We start from the raw sequence: 18,910 nt of genomic DNA, 5'->3' as shown, positions 1-18,910 counted from the left end.
ATTTTTTAATCAGGTTATTTGCTTTTTGGGTGTTGAGGAGTGTGAGTTCTTTTTATATTTTGGATGTTAACCCTTTGTCAGATATGTCATTTACAAATATATTCTCCCATACTGTAGGATGCCTTTTTGTTCTGTTGATGGTTTCCTTTGCTGTACAGAAGTTTTTTAGTTTGATGTAGTCCCATGTATTTATTTTTGTTTTTGTTTCCCTTGCTTGAAGAGATACATTCAGGAAGAAGTTGCTCATATTTATATTCAGGAGATTTTTGCCTATGTTGTCTTCTAAGAGTTCCATGACTTACATTCAGGTCTTTGATCCATTTTGACTTTACTTTTGTGTATGGAGTTAGACAATAATGCAATTTCATTCTCTTGCACATAGCTGTCCAGTTTTGACAACACCAGTTGTTGAAGAGGCTGTCATTTCACCATTGTATGTCCATGGCTCCTTTATTGTATATTAATTGACCATATATGGTTGGGTTTATATCTGGGCTCACTAATCTGTTCCATTGGTCTGTTGTTCTGTTCTTGTGCCAGTACCAAATTCTGTTGATTACTGCAGCTTTTCAGTAGAGCTTAAACTTGTGGAGTGTAATCCCCCCAGCTTTATTCTTCCTTCTCAGGATTGCTTTGGCTATCCGGGGCCGTTTGTTGTTCCATATGAATTTTAGGACGATTTGCTCTAGTTCATTGAAGAATTCTGTTTGTATTTTGACAGGGATTGCATTGAATCTGTAGATTGCTTTAGACAGGATGGCCATTTTGAAAATATTAATTCTCCCTATCCATGAGCATGGGATGTGTTTCCATTTATTGGTATGTTCCTTGATTTATCTCATAAGTGTCTTGTAATTTTCAAAGTATAGGTCTTTCACTTCCTTGGTTAGATTTATTCCTAGGTATTTTATTCTTTTTGATGCAATTGTGAATGGAATTGTTTTTCTGATTTCTCCCTCTTCTAGTTCATTGTTAGTGTATAGGAATGGCAACAGATTTCTGTGTATTAATTTTGTATCCTACAACTTTGCTGAATTCACTCATTAGTACAGGAACAGTTTTACTTCTTCCTTACCAATTGGGTTGCCCTTTATTTCTTTGTGTTGTGTAATTGCTGTGGCGAGGACCTCCAGAACTATGTTGAATAAAAGTGGAGAGAGTGGGCATTCTTTTTCTGTTCCCGATCTTAAAGGGAAGGCTTTTAGCTTTTCGCTATTGTGACGTTGGCTGTGGGTTTGTCATATATGGCCTTTATTATGTTGAGGCTCTTGCCCTCTATACCCATTATGTTGAGAGTTTTTATCATGAATGGATGTTAAATTTTGTCAAATGCTTTTTCAGCATTTATGGAGATGATCATCTGGTTTTTGTCCTTCTTTTTATTGATGTGGTGGATGATGTTGATAGATTTTCTGATATTGTACCATCCTCACATCCCACATATAAATCCTACTTGATTATGGTGGATGATTTTTTTGATATATTTTTTAATTCAGTTTGCTAATATTTTGTTGAGTATTTTTGCATCTATGTTCATCAGGATATTGGTCTGTAATTTTCTTTTTTTCTGGTCTCTTTGTGTGATTTTGGTATTAGAGTGATGCTGGCCTCATAGAATGAGTTTGGGAGTATTCCCTCCTCTTCTTTTTGGAAAACTTTAAGGAGGATGGGTATTAGGTCTTCACTAAATGTTTGACAAAATTCAGCAGTGAAGTTATCTTGTCCAGGCGTTTTATTCTTAGGTAGTTTTTTGATTACCAATTCAATTTCATTGCTGGTAATTGGTCTTTTTTGATTTTCTGTTTCTTTCTGGGTCAGCCTTGGAAGGTTGTATTTTTCTAGAAAGTTGTCCATTTCTTCTAGATTATCCAGTTTGTTAGCATATAATTTTTCATAGTATTCTCTAATAATTCTTTGTATTTCTGTGGTGTCTGTAGTGATTTTTCTTTTCTCTTTAGTGATTCTGTTTATGTATGTGGACTCTCTTTTTTTCTTGATAAGTCTGGCTAGGAGTTTATCTATTTTGTTTATTTTCTCGAAGAACCAGCTCTTGCTTTCATTGATTCTTTGTATTGTTTTATTCTTCTTGATTTTATTTATTTCTGCTCTAATCTTTATTTTGTCCCTCTTTCTACTGAATTTGGGCCTCATTTGTGCTTCTTTTTCTAGTTTCATTAATTGTGAGTTTAGAATCATCATATGGGATTGTTCTTCTTTCTTGAGGTATGCCTGTATTGCAATATACTTCCCTCTTAGCACAGCCTTCGCTGCGTCCCACAGATTTCGTGTTGTTGAGTTATTGTTGTCCTTTCTCTCCATATATTGCTTGATCTCTGTTTTTATTTGGTCATTAATCCATTGGTTATTTAGGAGCATGTCGAGAAGCCTCCATGTGTTTGTGGGCTTTTTCATTTTCTTTATGCAATTTATTTCTGGTTTCATACCTTTATGGTCTGAGAAACTGGTTGTTACAATTTCAACCTTTTGAATTTACTGAGGCTCTTTTTGTGGCCTAGTATATGATCTATTCTTGAAAATGTTCCACGTGTACTTGAGAAGAATGTGTATCCTATTGCTTTTGGGTGCTGTGTTCTGTAGATGTCTGTTATAACGGTTCATCTGTTCTAATGTGTTGTTCAGTGCCTCTGTCTCCTTACTTATTTTCTGTCTGTTTGATTTGTCCTTTGGAGTGAATAGAGTGTAGAAGTCTCCTAGAATGAATGCATTGCATTCTATTTCCCCTTTTAATTCTGTTAGTATTTGTTTCACATATATAGGTGCTCCTGTGTTGAGTGCATAGATATTTATAATGGTTACATCTTCTTGTTTGACTGACCCCTTTATCATTATGTAATGTTCTTCTTTGTCTCTTGTGACTTTCTTTGTTTTGAATTCTATTTTGTCTGATACAAGTACTGCAACTCCTGCTTTTTCTCCCTATTAGTTGCATGAAATATCTTTTTCCACCCCTTCACTTTTAGTCTGTGTATGTCTTCCATTTTAAAGTGAGTCTCTTGTAGGCAGCATATAGATGGATACTGTTTTTTTATCCATTCAGTGACTCTATGTCTTTTGATTGTTGCATTCAGGCCATTTACATTTAGGATGATTATAAATAGGTATGTACTTATTGCCATTGCTGGCTTTAGATTCGTGGTTACCAATGGTTCAAAGTTAATTTCCTCTCTATCTAAGAATCTTACTTTAACTCTCTTAGTATGCTATTAAAACACAATCTAATGGTTCTTTTTTTCTCCTTTTTCTTCCTCCTCCATTCTTTATATATTTGGTTTTGTATTCTGTACTCTTTGTTTATCCCTTGATTGACTTTGGGGGTAGTTGATTTAATTTTGCATTTGCTTAGTAATTAACTGTTCTACTTTCTTTACTGTGGTTTTATTACCTCTGGTGACAGCTATTAAACCTTAGGAACACTTCCATCTATAGCAGTCCCTCCAAAATACACTGTGCAGATGGTTTGTGGGACATAAATTCTCTCAGCTTTTGCCTATCTGGAAATTGTTTAACCCCTCCTTCAAATTTAAATGATAATCTTGCTGGACAAAGTATTCTTGGTTCGAGGCCCTTCTGCTTCATTGCATTAAATACATCATGCCACTCCCTTCTGGCCTGTAAGGTTTCTGCTGAGAAGTCTAATGATAGCCTGATGCGCTTTCCTTTGTATGTGATCTTATTTCTCTCTCTGGCTGCTTTTAATAGTCTGTCCTTATCCTTGATCTTTGCCATTTTAATTATTATATGTCTTGGTGTTGTCTTCTTTTGGTACCTTGTGTTGGGAGATCTGTGCACCTCCATGGCCTGAGAGACTATCTCCTTCCCAAAAATTGGGGAAGTTTTCAGGAATTACCTCCTCAAAGACACTTTCTATCCCTTTTTCTCTCTCTTCTTCTGGTACCCCTATAATACAAATATTGTTCCTCTTGGATTGGTCACATAGTTTTCTCAATATTCTTTCATTCTTAGAGATCTTTTTTCTCTCTGTGCCTCAGCTTCTTTGTATTCCTCTTCTCTAATTTCTATTTCATTTATCGTCTCCTCCACCATGTCCAATGTGTTTTTAAAACCTTCCATTTTATGTTTCATTTCTGATACTGTGTTCCATAATGAGTGGATCTCCGACTGGAATTCATTCCTGAGTTCTTGAATACTTTTCTGTATGTCCATGAGCATGTTTATAATTTTTATTTTGAAATCTCTTTCAGGAAGATTCATGAGGTTGATTTCATTTTACTCTTTCTCTGGTGTATTCATAATCTTGCTTTGAACCAGGTTCCTTTGACTTTTCATATATGTATGTGGTACCCTCTAGAGCCCAGAAGCTGCATTTGCTCACTCCCATGGAGCAACGTTTGAGGTTGCAGGGGAGCGGTGTTGGTGCCTGGAGGGAGGAAAGTGCTGTCTCCTACTTTCCAGCTGCTATGCCTGTCTCCCCTCCAGAACCAGTGGGCCGAGCACACAGGTATAAGCCTTTATGCTTTGAGTGTGTAGCTCCTGTAGGTGGGGCTTCCCTCTGTCTGGCCAGTTTGCTGGTTTGTGAGTCAGGTGCAGGCTGGCCAGTAGGAAGGCACAGCAGGCCCTGGAGCTGCATAGCCACCCAGGGGGCTGGAGCACCTGAAGATTATGAAAGTTCCCAACCTGCTGGGCAGAGTACACCCAGAAAATTTTGTCTACTGTCATTTGTCCTGAGCAGTAAGTTCTGTGCAATCCTTGCCCCTTCAGCAGCCCTCTCACTGTTAGGAAGTGTCTCAGACTGCCCACCTTTCTTTTATCCCAGAGCAGCCAGATATGGATCCCTGTTTTCCACAATCAGCTGGAATTTCAGTCTCTCCAGGTATTCTGCCTGTCTTAGCTTTCCAACCCACCTAATTACAAGAGCACTATTTAATGTAGGTTTGTGATCCCAGAGCAGGTCTCCAGAGCTAGGTAATCAGCAGTTCCAATCCTCCGCTCCCTGCCTGCTCTGTTTCTCTTCCTCCTGCCAGTGAGCTGAGGTGGAGGAAGGGCTTGGGTCCTGCCAGGCCCCAGCTTTGGTGCAGCCCTCTTTCCTGTTACTCTTTCAGGATTCGTTGTATTAATTGTATTTTCATATTGTATGTGATTTTAGGAGGAAGCCTCTGTGTCACCTCTCATGCTGCCATCTTTAATCTCTACCTCTGAAGGCCGTTTTAAAATTACCTCATTAGCTTATAAGTAACCTTTTTATTGTCTTCTATTGTTTTTACTTACTATAGAAGCAATGCATGCTCATTATAGAAAAGTGAGGACACATATCATAGAAGCATCCAAACTGTAAGAATTACACAACGAAGGTAGTAGGATACTAGTCAGCCCTTACACCTACACATGCAAACAGAGGCATCTTTCAAGGCTAAGGTCAAGCCCTACTCCTCCAGAACCCTTTCTTAATTATTCTTATGAACTTTGATATCCCCTCTTTTGAGGAAAGATGTGCCATCTATTTGGTGCAATTAACTGTTTCACATGTCTGTGTGTCATTCTACAAGCAGAGTATAAATTGCACACAGGTAGAGTATCATGCATTTTTATAGGCTCCATTGCAGGGCCCACTAGTCCTGAGCAAGTCATAAGCACTTCCTATGCACTTAGCAAGTCCTTACTTAGTCATAATAAATCAGTATCTCATTTAGAAAATGAAAATTATTCACATGTTAAATTATTTACAGGAGGAAGTAGAACCAGAACCTGTTTTACAAGAGACTTATGTTCCCACCTTCCATAACCTGAATGTGTCTTGCCCCAATGGCCTCCTGGTGACATTCATTGGGCAAGAGTCTACAGGTGAGTCCTAACTGAGGTGGGGTGGGGAGGTAGGGGGCACAAAGTCATATAGAAAATGGTTGAATCACCATTGAAATTGTATATGTTCCTACCAGTTAAACATACTTGTTCATAATGAATGATAGGCTAATTAATAATAATAACAATAACCACTTTTGATCACTTACTATGGGCCAGGCACTAAGTACTTAACATACATGACAAAATACAACTACTATATGCTAAGTCCTAGTAATTCCATTTTGCAAAATAAAGAAATTGAGACTTCAGGAGGCTCAGTAAGTTGACCAAGGTCACCTGACCTGAGCGGCAGAGATAAAATGCCATTCTTGGTTCAGTGAGAGAAAAACAAATGCTTTTAACAACTACTGTATAGTCTGTCTTCCTGCCTCTACAAAGGGCCACAAGTATAGTAGTTTGCTGGTGTGATCAAAACAAAGGAGGCAGGGATAAGTGCAGGTTAAATAGATGAAGAAAACCAGTCTTGTTCCTATGTATCAATATGTAATTTTATAGCATCTGTTATTTCTATTGATTCTGAAAATCACTCCTAACCTATTAAGATGAATGTATAAGTACAAGTAGGACTTCTTTAATTAACCTTATGGGACATCCACATTGGTGACTGAATTTCAATATCATTTAAATGGAGACCCACTGTTACAATAGAATTGGGAGATGGAACAAAGCACTGAACTAATGAGTTGTAACTACTGATACATTCCTTTCAGCCACTTACTGTCTCTGGACTGCATTTCTTCATCTGATAAATGTTATGTCAGTGGATCCCATTTTTTTTTACAACCAAATACCCACTTTTTATAATTCCCTTAGGTACACTGTATTTGAGAATTATATCTATCAAAGAAAAAGAGTATGCCTGTTGAATAATAACTCAGTGTTGTATTTACTTGCCATCCCAATGAAAAGAAACTAAATATTGTTGTAGATCTGTTTTGCCTCTGTTTTGCTTTTCATTAGGCTTTCTGAATTACTAAAAATAGACTGTGGACCCTTGCTTCCATTTCCAAGGATTCCTGGTGGCCTGGGTTTCCCATCATGGAACCAACTGTGTAGGCTACTAGACTGATGGCTTCTCAGGGTCTTCCAAAGGCTAAGATGCTGAGTGTACTGAAAGAGATATTGTTTTCAGGTTCACGGATATATTTGTTTGCTTATTTGCTTGATCCTGTTATCAAACCCAGCTTAGTACCTGTCTAACCTGTCTTTTCTATTAGTTTCATTACCTACTTTGATATTTTCATCATTGTATCAAGAGTAGACAGTGTTGTTAATAATAACTGCCTGAAACACATCATCTTTTTTAAATCTTCCATAAATTATAAATATCCTGATTCAAGTCTGAACACAGTTACAAAGTAGCAATATCTTCATCAGGGTCAACCTTGGACATAGGAAGAGAAGGTCATGTGGTGCAAAAAGAAAGAACCTAGACTTGAGTTCTTTCCTGGGTGACTTTGGACAAGTCATAACCCCTCCACCTGAATTTTCTTCATTTATAAAATCATGTCACATGTTTAACAGTGCTGTTATAAGTATTAAATGAAAAAAATACTTTTTAATCTGAAACATATTATTCTAATGTTAGGTTTCATTTTGGGGCTTTTGGTCATGGTAGCAGTGGTGGTTTTAACAGCATAAGAAAATAGTTAAGCACAGATACCTGATTCAAATCCAAGCTATGCTGCTTACTGGCTTGTGTGACCATGGAGAATTTACAACCCTTCAAAGCCTCCATTTCTTAATCTGAAAACTCTGGAAAGTGAAAAGTCTACCTAAAAAGGTTGTTGAGGTCGGCTGAATAATGTACAGACACAAAGCATTCAACATATAGAAATACCTCAGTGAATGTTTATTTCATTATTATTCTACCACTTGAAGTATATCATGAAGGGCACACATTCTATTTTCCCACCACCCTGATAGTTTTTGAAATGCCATCATTACATGTTCATAAACAACTTTATAAATTTGTTATAAAGGGATTCTCAGGGAGAAATATGGCAATGCACCTAAGAATCAAGAGGAAATCATTCAGATAGCAAAACCTTGGTAGCTACTGTGTACCAGAAATTTCTTAATAGTACTTTCTTTAGAAGAAACCTATTAGGTGCTTTTCTCCTTGACTGCCAGCTAAGAGTAGAACCTTGAGAAAAATCTGGTTTGGTTAGAGATGGGAATATTATAACTTTGAAAAATGATGAATAATTTAGGAAGGGCTAGCTTATCTTTAAGAGACTTGCCCGGGGCCTCCAGGCAACCAGGGGAAACAGGGGAGCATCATGCATCCACAGGTGAGAGTTTACTCAAAGGCAAGAGAAAAGTACCAACAAGGAGAAAAGGGAACATATAAGACAGCAAAACTCTTCTTCTGTCCTAACTTGCCTTGTGATGTCTCAGATTTCCTTAAAAAGAAGAGCTTATACATGGAGAAGGTACCTATTAAGTTCTTGTAAATGATGTATTTACTACATTTGTCACAAAGGGAACAGAGAATGCATACTCTGGGCCATCTGTCATGACATGAAAACTGCCCTATTATTCAGATGTAGATAAAAGAATGAAAAAAATTAAGCAAGAAGATAAAATTCCACCCACACAGCATTGCCCCATTCACAGTAAGGTCTGTTTTTTTTTTTTGAAGATCAATATGCTGTGGATGAAGAACCCACTTGGGACATCATGGTCCGACAGAGCTACCCCCAGAGGGTGAAGCACTATGAGTTCTACAGAACAGTGATGCCCCCAGTGGAGCAGGAGGCCTCAAGAGTTATCACCAGTCAAGGCACTGTTGTCAAATATATGTTGGATGGATCCTCACAGGTAAAAGAATGTTGAATAAATGATACTCTTTCTGGCTGCAAAGTAAAACACAAACAAGCTATGGGTAAGGAACAGTCTTGTGGAAGGCAAGAGGAAAAACTCACTTGAAAATGACACGTTAAAATGACAAATGAAGGCTAGTACAGTTAGAAGAAAAAAATATGTGCACTATAGAATACAATTAAACATATCATTCTATATAGATCCAAGATTGTAGACTGAATAGTATTTACCTCCTCTTCTTCTTGGGGCACCTTAAAATAATAGAAAAATACTTTAAAATAATTCATAATAGTACCAGAGAACAGCAAAATGTGTTACAATAGATCAAAAGATAGGGGAATTCCTAGAAAATGCAAGTCAGATGGGATCAGATTAATGAAGAAACAAGAGCAAAGTTTAAAGTAACATAAAGAGAAAAACCTGCAGCAAAACTAAAAATTAGAATGGGAGTTCTAACACAGACTTTTCACAGATGGAGCTCTCGGATCAAAAAAACAGGGCAATGTGTCAACTTACTACTACCGGAGGCTGGGAAACTGTAATATCCAGAAGCCATACGTCCTACTCCAGCCCTCCCCAGTGGTCAGTGGGGAAGAGCTGCTATGTCCAGATAGTACATCACCATGGAGCGAGAAGGAATTCTCAGGGAGAAATAGGGCAATGCACCCAAGAGTCATCAACCTTAGAGGAAGGCAAACTCCGTGGAAGTAGAGTACAACATTCAAGAAGTCCAAGAAACAGCATGTTAAAATAAGAGAAAATAGTTAAACAAAAAGACTTGAAAATGAGTAAAATATAGGCAGAGACTTGACAAGTTAGCAGTCAGTAGACTAACAATTTTAAAAAATGTTGCTATGGAAAAAAATCAAGAGTTCTTAGATATTAAAAATAACAGTTGTAAAAGAGAAAGGGGGGTGGGTGAGTTATGAGGGAGAGAAAGGTTAAGAGACATGGAAAAAGGTTCTCTATAAGAAGAAGAAAATAGAATAAAGGGGGAAAATGATGAAAGAAACAATATGGGGAATTTTCCCAAAGCTTAGAAAAACATACTTCAGATTAAACATGACAACAAAGTGCCAATCAAGATTGATACTAATTATCTTTAAAAGATATCTAAATATGTCATAGTGCAACTTTAGAACTGCATAATAATGACAAAGGCTTCCTGGAAGGAACCAGTTACCGATAAAATAATAAGAACCAGATGGACGTTAGATTTCTCATTAGCAACACTGAAGATGGTTCTTATCATGCTCTCGTTGGGAGGCTGTAGATACTGGATAGATGTATCTGGAGAACATGTAGATAGATACTATGCATACTAAATAGATGTTTAGAGAAAGTAACCACTTTAATATGTGATAAAGTTTTAAATGTAGTCATTAAAGTATCTACATTAGTTGGGGTGAGCATTTAATAATGTAGTTAACTGTTGAATCACTGTGTTATATACTTGAAACCAATATAATATTGTATGTCAATTTCACTTCAGTAAAAAAAGTTAAGAGAGAGTATATAATTTCTCGCATAAGGGGAGGATGAAGATTGGGAAAAAATAAAACTCGAGTCAATCCAATAAAAGACAGGAAATAAAGAGAAAAGAAACAAAATAGGTAAATGAAAAATGTAAAATATTATTATTGTGCTGCTTATTAAGCTATTATCTCTGAGCTCCAAATCTACCCTCTATCATATGCCTTGTGCTGAGTCTCGAGTCTGCAAACAGCATGTCTTTCAAATAATTTTAACCTAGGCCAGTTTGATTCACAGTGTTAATTGCTAACCGGCCTTTTTCTTGCTTCTGATAATGTGAGAACTTTTGCTTTTCCTTCAGATTCTCTTTCCAGATGGGGCTGTGAGCAACAGTCCTGATTCAGGTCCTGTGTGTCCTCCTGCTGAAATGCCAGCAAGCTCTCATTGCGGAGACCTGATGGATACAATTTTTCTGCAGAAATCAGAAACAGCACCATCTGAGACTGTCATCACAAAGAAAGGTAATCATTGAAGCCTCTCAATTTAAAATGGATTTAATAAAGTCTTCAGGTGCTTAATAAATGTTCAATATCATTATTACTTTACTTATCTTTTCTATGACTATATTCATATATACTCCCATACATATACATATATATGAATTTTAATTCACGTTAATTCATATTCACAGCATTACATGCTGTTATAAGATCGTTCTTCTCTTAATAATAAGTATGGATATTTTCCTAATCATGATATGCTCTTACACAGCATTATCTCTACTGCCTCAGCTACTGTTCGGGGATTGGTCAGTTAAGCGGGTCAATGATGCCAAGATTCTGAGTAGGCATCTCTGTAGTTCTCTTGACCTTTCCCTCACAGTTACATACAGGCCATGCCAGATGCAGACATGAGATCCTTCACACAGTAACTTCCAAAGCAGAAAGGAAAGAAAGTGAACACAGAACTTTTAAGTGTCTCTTTTTATCAGGGAAGAAAGGTATTTCCAGATTCTAACCCCCAGCCCCACCCCACAACAGACCTCCCCTTATATCTCATTGACTAGACCTGTTCAGGGACCTAGGCTGGGAAGACAAGTATCTGACATTTTGGCTTTATTCTCAGGAGAATGAGCACTACTAGTAGAGAAAAAGAAGGTGGGTAACAGTTGGGTACACAATCAACTGTGTCTGCCATAACCTGCATTACAAATTCACTCTCCTCAGGGATATTTCCAATTGAGTATGAAAATGTCTACTTCCTCATACTGTTGCCAGTGTTGTATATCCTCATTTTTTAAATCTTATTCAATATGATAGACAGTTATATCGTATGTTAATTTGCACTTATTTGATTACTGATGAGGTTAAACATTTAAAGCTGTTTGTTTTCTTCTTTCTGTAAACTTTCTATTCCCATTTTTCTTGGTTTACTATTGGGATATTCATCATTTCATATTTATTTGTAAGAGTTCTTACATTTCTATATCTCCTATATATAGGAGATGTGTGTTTGCATACTAGGCACAATTTTGAATAATTTAAAAAATTAAATCAGCACTCCTATGAGGGTAATCATTATATATTTTAATAACCCCAATTTACAACTGAGAAATAGAGACACAGAGAGGTTAAGTAACTTCACTGAGGCCTTTCAGCTAGTAAGTAATAGAGCTGGGATTTGAGTGTGGACACCTAACTCCTAAATTTGTTAGATTTTTTTCAATTTCTCATATACCTTTAATGATCTGAGGCCAAGGCTTAATCTTTTTTTGTCAGTCCACACATCTCACTACAGTAGCCAGTAACCTTGTGTGAAGGCAAACTGAATTCCTTTTTGCTTACTCAAAATAAAGTAAAATTGATTTTCCTTTAATAATAGCAGAAGGTTCCTCGCTGAAGTGAATAAAACCATTCCTACACCTTTCCAAACTTCCCATCTCAGAAGCTCCTTCTGTTACCACTTGTCTTTTTGATTGATACAAGAGGACTTGATGTAAGGGTAACCACTTCTATTATAGCCTGACCTGCTTGGCATGTTCCAGATTTCTTCAAGCCCTTCCATCCAGAATGATGTATTCACTTTTTAAAAAACAAATACTGTAATTTCTGGCTCACAGTTTTCTCTATTTTTAACATCTTGAAAGTGTAGTACACTTCTTACAATTGATGAACCAGTATTGATACATTAATATTAACTGAAGTCCATAGTTTGCGTTGTGTGGTTCACTTTGTGTTTGTACAGTTCTATGGATTTTGACAAATGCAGAATGACATGAATCTACCACCACAATGTCATACGGAATAGTTTCACCCCCTAAAAACCTCTGTACTGCATTTATTCATCTTTCTCCTCCCCCACAGTAAACCATCCCCACCCTAAACTCCCGGCAGCCACTGATCATTTTATTGTCTGCATAATTTTGCCTTTTCCAAAGTAGTGTGTAGCCTTTTCAGACTGACTTATTTTACTTATGCATATACATTTAAGATTCCTTTGTGTCTTTTCATGGATTGATAGCTCGTTTCTTTTTATCACTAGAAAAATAGTCCATCATATGGGTGTACATTGTTTATCCATTCGCTTATTGAGGGCTATACTGGTTGCTCCCAGTTTTTGGTGATTGTTTATAAAGCTGTGTAGAACATTTGCATGCAGGTTTTTGTATAGACATTAGTTTTCAACTCACTTATATAAATACCTACAAGTATGGTTGTATATGGAATGTATATGTTCAGCTATGTAAGAAACTGCCTGTCTTCCAAAGTGGCTACACCATTTTGCATTCCCATCAGCTTTGAATTGAGGATTTGAGAATTCCTGTTATCCCACATCCTTGTCAGCATTCGGTATTGTCATTTTTTAAAATGTTAACCATTCTAATAGGTGTGGAGTGGTTTCTCATTATTGTTTTCATCTTAATCCCTAATGACATATGATATTGGACATCTTTTCTTCTGCTTATTTGCCAGCTGTGCATCTTCTTCAGTGAGGTGTCTGTTAATATCATTCACCCATTTATAAATTAGGTTGTTTGTTTTCTTAGATGAGTTCACTTTTAGAGGTTGTATTTTACCAGCACATTGTGAATCTGCCATTTGAAGGACCACCCTTACCCAACCCCTGGTACATTCCAAGCCTTCTCTATCCGTTATGTCTGGGATCCTGTTCTATTCATTGTAGTTACTGCCCACACAATTTTCTCTCAAGATGGGTACTATCGTTTTGGAGGATTGCCTATTGGAAAATTCTGAGATCTGTGAGCCCCTACACTCACCTACTCCCCATTTTTTTTTTTTTTTTTTTTTTTTTACTTTTTTTACATCAGTCCCTGTGGGCTTGCTCTTCAGCTCTGCTTTCGGCAGCCCTTATGTTGAATTGGAATTTGAGGGTTTCCCTAGTTTTTCTACAAATGTAATTTATGGGGTTTTTTCCAGTGTTGTTATTGCTTCATTGATTTCCAGGATGAGAAGAGGGAAATTCACTGCTCTGCTGCTGCTGCATGCTTGACAAAAACAGTCTCTCATATTTCTTTTCAGTTTATTTTGCTATTCTTTCTTATCTTTTTAAGGTGGATACTTAGTGTACTAATTGTGAGGCTTTCTTCTTTCCTAATGCAAGCATTCGTGGCTATAAATTTGCTTCAGAGTACTGTGTTAGCTCCATACTGTAAGTTTTGTTTTAATACCAGCTTTATTGAAATATAATTCACATACCATAGTACTTACACTTTAAAGTAAACAAATTTTGTATTTTCACATAGTTGTGCAACCATCTCCAGTACCTAATTCCAGAACATTCTTACCACAGACCACCCAAGACCAATACCCTTTAGCACATTCCCCATTTCCCCACCATGTAGGACCTTTTAACTACTGATCTACTTTCTGTTTCTATGGATTTACCTACGCTGGGCATTTGATAGAAGTGGAAACATACAATATATGACCTTTTGTGACTGGTTTATTTTATTGAAGGTAATATTTTCAAGGCTTATCTATGTTGCAACTTGTATCAGTACTTTGTTTCTATGGCCATTAATATTCCATTGTATGCTTATACCACACTTTGTTTATCCATCCATCAGTCAGTCAGTGGACTTTTGTGTTGTTTCCACTCTTTGGAAATTACAAATAAATTTGCTTTGAACATTTTTGCACAAATTTTTGTAAGGACATATATTTTCATTTCTCTTGAGTAGACACCTAGGAGGGGAGTTGCTGAGCCATATAGCAACTCTATGTTTAGCATTTTGTGGACCCAACAAACTGTTTTCCAAAGCATGTGTACTATTTTACATTCTTACCAACAAATGATGAGGGTTCCAATTTCTTCACATCCTTACCAACACTGTTAAGTTGCCTGTCTGTAGCCAGTCTGCTAGGTGTAAAGGGATATTTCATTTTGATCTTGATTTGCATTTCCTTACTGGTTAGTGATGTTTATCATGTGCTCGGTGGGCATATTGACTATCTTCTCCAGAAAACTGTCTATTCAGATCCTTTTCCTGATTTTTAGGTGGGCTATTTGTCTTCTTATTGTTGAGTTATAAGTATGTTTTCTATATTTTGTGTACATATTCCTTATTTGTATATACTTTCTCCCATTCTGTGGGTTGTCTTTCCACTTTCTTGATGGTGTCTTTTGACAGTGTCCATTTTAATGAAGTGCAATTTATTTATTTTTTCCTTTGGTTACTTGTACTTTGAGTGTTGTATCTTAGATATAATTCAAAGTCACAAAGATTTATTCCTCTTTACTTCTGAGAATTTTTTTTTATTATTATTATTCTTATTTTTAATAAAATGCCGAAGTGGTAGGTAGATGCAAGATAAAGGTAGAAAACATAGTTTAGTGCTGTAAGAGGGCAAATGTAGATGATCAGATGATCAGATGTGTGCCTATAGACTAAGTATTAATCCAGGCTAGACAAGGGCAGCAAAACATCCACGGATGCAGAAGATTTCTCTCAAAGCAGGGGGGGTGAGGTTCTGAGCCTCACCTCTGTTGATCCCCAAATTCTCACCTGATGGCCCCCCTGCGACTGTGCCTGTCTTAGGTTGTTCCTCCCTTGAGGAATCTTACCCGTCTCTGGCTAACCAGTCATCTTCTGGGGCCGTACAGGGAAATGTAAAGTTGGTAAGTGAGAGAGAAACCATATTGTTTGAAAAGGTTAGCTTTTTACTTCTTTGCAGATTTATGCCCTGTGGCTTCTATGCCCAGCACTTGTCTCGAGGTATCTTTACCACCTGGAGGAATTATGATACTCGGTAAATTCGATATGAGGCACGAATTCTATTTAAGGGTTGTAATTAGGAAGGAAGAAGAAAAGCTATAGATGTAGCATATGGAAGGAAACATGGGAGGATTGATTATTTCTTTGACATATCTTCTTGTAGAGTACCTTAAGTATGTATAGGTTTTAAACTACTAACTAATTTGCACACACATATTAACATAATAGGAATACGGTGACATAAACAAAGCAAATCTATAATTACCATCCATCTCCAGTGAAGCCAAGAAAACCATTTAGGCACCCTAGGCATTTGTGAAAATTTATCTATGATATGATGGATATTGTCCAACTGTACTTGAACAGTCTGAGAAAAATCAGACAAATAAAAGCAGCCCATTTCTGGGATCTGTTCACATCCCATATGTTCTTTTAACCATAGATAGTCTATAGTCATGAGATTTTGGAGTGCTACAACTTGCACCCCTCCCAACTCCTGGTTGAGTTCCAACAGTACAGATCCGGTCTCACTGTATGCACATGCCAGCCTAGACATCTCCCTCCTCATTCCTATGGCAAGTCCAGGAGATGGTGGGCTGGATGCAGCCACAATCGCAGCATCATCTGGATCCCTGTGGAGGCTTTTTGATGATCATCCCCCAGCACAAGTCCTCCAGAGAGTGCTGATGCCGGAAGCTCCTCCTCATATCGTATCTTAGTTCATTTTCTGGGTAGCCAAGCTAGGCCTTGATCTTCTGCATAGAAACAAACAGACCCTTTGCCCACACTTTGGCATGCCCTCTATACCACTGTGCAGAACTCACTGGAGGTCAGCACACAGTAACTGCTTTTTTTTTTTTTTTATTAAGAGAAAGGAATATTATCAGAAAAGAGTACCTCCATAGCTGATCATCTGACACCGTTTAAGTGATCAACATTAAGGATATTTAAAGCATGCGTTGATCTTTGATTTACCAATAGTTTTATCCTATCAAGGAGTAATCCCCCTTTTCTTTCTTTCTTTCTTTTTTTTTTTTTTTTAATTTTTAATCTATACTTACTTGAAGAATACTATGTTTACTATGCTCTCCCCTATATCAGGTCCCCCCTAACAACCACATTACGGTTACTGTCCATCAGCTTAGCAAAATGTTGTAGAGTCACTACTTGTCCTCTCTGTGTTGTGCAGCCCACCCTCCCCTTTCTCCCTCCCCCCCATGCATGCTAATCTAATACCCCCCTTCTTCTCCCCCGCCTTATCCCTCCCTGCCCACCCATCCTCCCCAGTTCCTTTCCTTTTGGTACCTGTTAGTCCATTTTTGGGTTCTGTAATTCTGCTGCTGTTTTGTTCCTTCAGTTTTTCCTTTGTTCCTATACTCCTCAGATGAGTGAATTCATTTGGTATTTCTCTTTCTCCACTTGGCTTATTTCACTGAACATAATACTCTCCACCTCCATCCATGTTGCTGCAAATGGTTGGATTTTTCCACTTCTTATGGCTGAGTAGTATTCCATTGTGTATATGTACCACATCTTCTTTATCCATTCATCTACCGATGGACATTTAGGTTGCTTCCAATTCTTGGCTATTGTAAATAGTGCTGCGATAAACAAAGGGGTGCATCTGTCTTTCTCAAACTTGATTGCTGCGTTCTTAGGGTAAATTCCTAGGAGTGGAATTCCTGGGTCAAATGGTAGGTCTGTTTTGAGCATTTTGATGAACCTCCATACTGCTTTCCACAATGGTTGAACTAATTTACATTCCCACCAGCAGTGTAGGTGGGTTCCCCTTTCTCCACAGCCTCGCCAACATTTGTTGTTGTTTGTCTTTTGGATGGCAGCTATCCTTACTGGTGTGAGGTGATACCTCATTGTAGTTTTAATTTGCATTTCTCTGATAATTAGCGATGTGGAGCATCTTTTCATGTGTCTCTTGGCCATCTGTATTTCTTTTTTAGAGAACTGTCTGTTCAGTTCCTCTGCCCATTTTTTAATTGGGTTATTTGTTTTTTGTTTGTTGAGGCGTGTGAGCTCTTTATATATTCTGGACGTCAAGCCTTTATCGGATCTGTCATTTTCAAATATATTCTCCCATACTGTAGGATTCCTTTTTGTTCTATTGATGGTGTCTTTCGCTGTACAGAAGCTTTTCAGCTTAATGTAGTCCCACTTGCTCAATTTTGCTGTTGTTTTCCTTGCCCTGGGAGATATGTTCAAGAAGAGGTCACTCATGTTTATGTCTAAGAGGTTTTTGCCTATGTTTTTTTCCAAGAGTTTAATTGTTTCATGACTTACATTCAGGTCTTTGATCCATTTTGAGTTTACCTTTGTATATGGGGTTAGATAATGGTCCAGTTTCATTCTCCTACATGTAGCTGTCCAGTTTTGCCAGCACCATCTGTTGAAGAGACTGTCATTTTGCCATTGTATGTCCATGGCTCCTTTATCAAATATTAATTGACCATATATGTTTGGGTAAATTTCTGGAGTCTCTAATCTGTTCCACTGGTCTGTGGCTCTGTTCTTGTGCCAGTACCAAATTGTCTTGATTACTATGGCTTTGTAGTAGAGCTTGAAGTTGGGGAGTGAGATCCCCCCTACTTTATTCTTCTTTTTCAGGATTGCTTTGGCTATTCGGGGTCTTTGGTGTTTCCATATAAATTTTTGAATTATTTGTTCCAATTCATTGAAGAATGTTGCTGGTAATTTGAGAGGGATTGCATCAAATCTGTATATTGCTTTGGGCAGGATGGCCATTTTGACGATATTAATTCTTCCTAGCCATGAGCATGGGATGAGTTTCCATTTATTAGTGTCCCCTTTAATTTCTCTTAAGAGTGACTTGTAGTTTTCAGAGTATAAGTCTTTCACTTCTTTGGTTAGGTTTATTCCTAGGTATTTTATTCTTTTTGATGCAATGGTGAATGGAATTGTTTTCCTGATTTCTCTTTCTATTGATTCATTGTTAGTGTATAGGAAAGCTACAGATTTCTGTGTGTTAATTTTCTATCCTGCAACTTTGCTGTATTCCGATATCAGTTCTAGTAGTTTTGCAGTGGAGTCTTTAGGGTTTTTTATGTACAGTATCATATCATCTGCAAATAGTGACAGTTTAACTTCTTCTTTACCAATCTGGATTCCTTGTATTTCTTTGTTTTGTGTGATTGCCGTGGCTAGGACCTCCAGTACTATGTTGAATAACAGTGGGGAGAGTGGGCATCCCTGTCTTGTTCCCGATCTCAGAGGAAAAGCTTTCAGCTTCTCGCTGTTCAGTATAATGCTGACTGTGGGTTTATCATATATGGCCTTTATTATGTTGAGGTACTTGCCCTCTATTCCCATTTTGCTGAGAGTTTTTATCATGAATGGATGTTCAATTTTGTCAAAAGCTTTTTCAGCATCTATGGAGATGATCATGTGTTTTTTGTCTTTCTTTTTGTTGATGTGGTGGATTATGTTGATGGATTTTCGAATGTTGTACCATCCTTGCATCCCTGGGATGAATCCTACTTGGTCATGGTGTATGATCCTTTT

The 18,910-nt window shown here is 37.4% G+C and overlaps 1 protein-coding gene across 9 annotated transcripts in view; it reads left to right on the top strand.

Annotated features, from left to right (window-relative positions):
- Nucleotides 1-18,910, top strand: part of SPAG17 (sperm associated antigen 17) — a 294,146-nt gene that overhangs the window by 199,271 nt on the left and 75,965 nt on the right. For all 9 annotated transcript variants that reach the window (XM_073234479.1, XM_073234481.1, XM_073234478.1 and 6 more), the window contains 3 exons: nucleotides 5,706-5,820; nucleotides 8,486-8,664; nucleotides 10,502-10,661. In XM_073234479.1, coding sequence (XP_073090580.1) covers nucleotides 5,706-5,820; nucleotides 8,486-8,664; nucleotides 10,502-10,661 — 454 coding nt within the window. The remainder of the gene's footprint in view (nucleotides 1-5,705; nucleotides 5,821-8,485; nucleotides 8,665-10,501; nucleotides 10,662-18,910) is intronic.

This window comes from Manis javanica, chromosome 4, assembly GCF_040802235.1.
Source record: "Manis javanica isolate MJ-LG chromosome 4, MJ_LKY, whole genome shotgun sequence".
Classification (NCBI taxonomy): domain Eukaryota; kingdom Metazoa; phylum Chordata; class Mammalia; order Pholidota; family Manidae; genus Manis; species Manis javanica.
Note: the sequence above shows the minus strand (reverse complement) of the source record. Positions and strands in the feature narration are given on the sequence as shown.